The sequence below is a fragment of the Chelonia mydas genome, chromosome 1 (genome assembly GCF_015237465.2).
Source record: "Chelonia mydas isolate rCheMyd1 chromosome 1, rCheMyd1.pri.v2, whole genome shotgun sequence".
Taxonomy (NCBI): Eukaryota; Metazoa; Chordata; order Testudines; family Cheloniidae; genus Chelonia; species Chelonia mydas.
The window spans coordinates 1,805,222-1,807,373 of NC_057849.1; the positions used below are offsets into that span (position 1 = coordinate 1,805,222).

The 2,152-nt window shown below is 47.9% G+C and overlaps 1 protein-coding gene across 1 annotated transcript; it reads right to left on the reverse strand.

The window, feature by feature from the left end:
- Window positions 1-994: 994 nt before the first annotated feature.
- LOC102944933 (olfactory receptor 52R1) lies at window positions 995-1,939 on the reverse strand. The gene has a single exon (XM_007053088.2). It carries the CDS (start codon window positions 1,937-1,939, stop codon window positions 995-997), a length of 945 nt encoding a protein of 314 aa, XP_007053150.1.
- Between the last annotated feature and the right edge of the window lie 213 nt (window positions 1,940-2,152).

Genomic DNA, 2,152 nt, shown 5'->3' on the forward strand with positions numbered 1-2,152 from the left:
TATAAATCCATGGTACCGCCCACATCTTGAATACTGTGTACAGATGTGGTGTCCTCATCTCAGAAAAGATATACTGGCATTATAAAAGGTTCAGAGAAGGGCAACTAAAATGATTAGGGGGTTGGAACGAGTCCCACATGAGGAGAGATTAAAGAGGCTAGGACTTTTCAGCTTGGAAAAGAGGGGGGATATGATAGAGGTATATGAAATCATGAGTGGTGTCGAGAAAGTGAATAAGGAAAAATTATTTACTTGTCCTCATAATATAAGAACTAGGGGCCACCAAATGAAATTAATGGGCAGCAGGTTTAAAAGAAATAAAAGAAAGTTCTTCTTCACACAATGCACAGTCAACCTGTGGAACTCCTTGCCTGTGGAGGTTGTGAAGGCTAGGACTATAACAGGGTTTAAAAGAGAACTGGATAAATTAATAGAGATTATGTCCATTAATGGCTATTAGCCAGGTTGGGTAAGGAATGGTGTCCCTAGCCTGTGTTTGTCCCTAGGGTGGAGATGGATGTCAGGAGAGAGATCACTTGATCCTTACCTGTTAGGTTCACTCCCTCTGGGGCACCTGGCATTGGCCACTGTCAGCAGACAGGATACTGGGCTGGATGGACCTTTGGTCAGACCCAGTATGGTCATTCTTATGTTATTATGTTGCTAAGTGAGCAGGACCTTGGGGGAATGGGTGGGGCAGGGTAGGGGACTTGGGGGAAAAAGTGGAGCAGGGGGAAGAGTCTTGAGGGAATAGTAAGAGAGGGTGCAAGAGCCTCAGGGGTCCAGTTACCAGTAACTAGAAAGGTGGAAACCGTATGAGTTAATGAATTGTACCCAGGCTGATTCCAAAGCTGACATTGCATAGTAAGAACAGGAAAGGGTTTAATGGCTCTCTGACTGCCCAGTAAGTGATTCAGGGAAGAGGGCAAAGAACCATGTCACCAGATAGCTCTTCACAGACTCGCTCAGAGAGCCAGAGGATCAGGAGAAAACTTTAGGTACCTTTATGAGTAAAAAGCCAGAGCAGCCTGACCCGGATCTGTTTGGTCCTCACCCCATAGATAAGGGGGTTTAGCATGGAGGGCATCAAGTAGTACACGTTAGCAATGAGAACATGGAAATGCAAGGGCACATGGTGAAACCGGTAAGTGAGAGAGAAGAAGAGACCTGGCATGTAAAAGATTAAGGTGGCACAGAGATGGGAGATGCAGGTCCCAAAAGTCTTGAGACGAGCATCCTTTGTGGGGAGGCAGAAGATGGCCCTGAGGATCTGGATATAGGACATGACAATAAAAATCACATCTAGACCCATCACACAGAATAGCACAAAGAGTCCATAGTAACTACTGACACGGATGTCTCCGCAGGCCAGCTTCACCACAGCCATGTGGGCGCAGTATGGCTGGGGGATGATGTTGGTCTTGCAATATGGCCACTGCCTCAACAGGAAGGGATAGGGCAATACGACTATGCTGCCACGCAGCACTATGGCAAGGCCAATCTTAGCCACCACGGGGTTTGTCAGTGTGCTTGCATGTCTCAGGGGATCACAGATAGCCACATAGCGATCCAAAGCCATGGCCACAAAGATCCCTGACTCCATCACTGAGAAGCAGTGAAAGACATACAGCTGGATGAGGCAGGCACTAAAGTTGATCTCCCTAGAACTGAACCAGAAGATTGCCAGCATTTTGGGCAGGATGGACGTAGACACGACCAGGTCACTGATGGCCAGCATGCAGAGGAAATTATACATGGGCCCATGGAGGCTTGGCTCCATCTTCATGATGAACAGGATGGTGAAGTTACCCAGGATGGCTATTGCATACATGCAGCAGAAGGGGATGGAGATCCAGACATGGGCTGCCTCTAGGCCAGGAATGCCCAGCAGGATGAAGGTGGAGGGGTTGGTGAAGTCAGTTGTGTTGGAATCTGACATGGAGTAGGGGAGAAGGTGTCCAACTCTGAGGCAGAACGGTGTCTTCTGCGTGTACCGTATGTTTCACTGAATTCCTGTATGTGCCCACAGTCAAGGGTGATGGTCACAGTACAGACGGCTGGATGGAGAGACAATGTTAAAATGAGACGCTACATGCACTACTGGAAGCTATTCTCATAGAATCACAGACTATCAGGGTTGGAAGGGACCTCA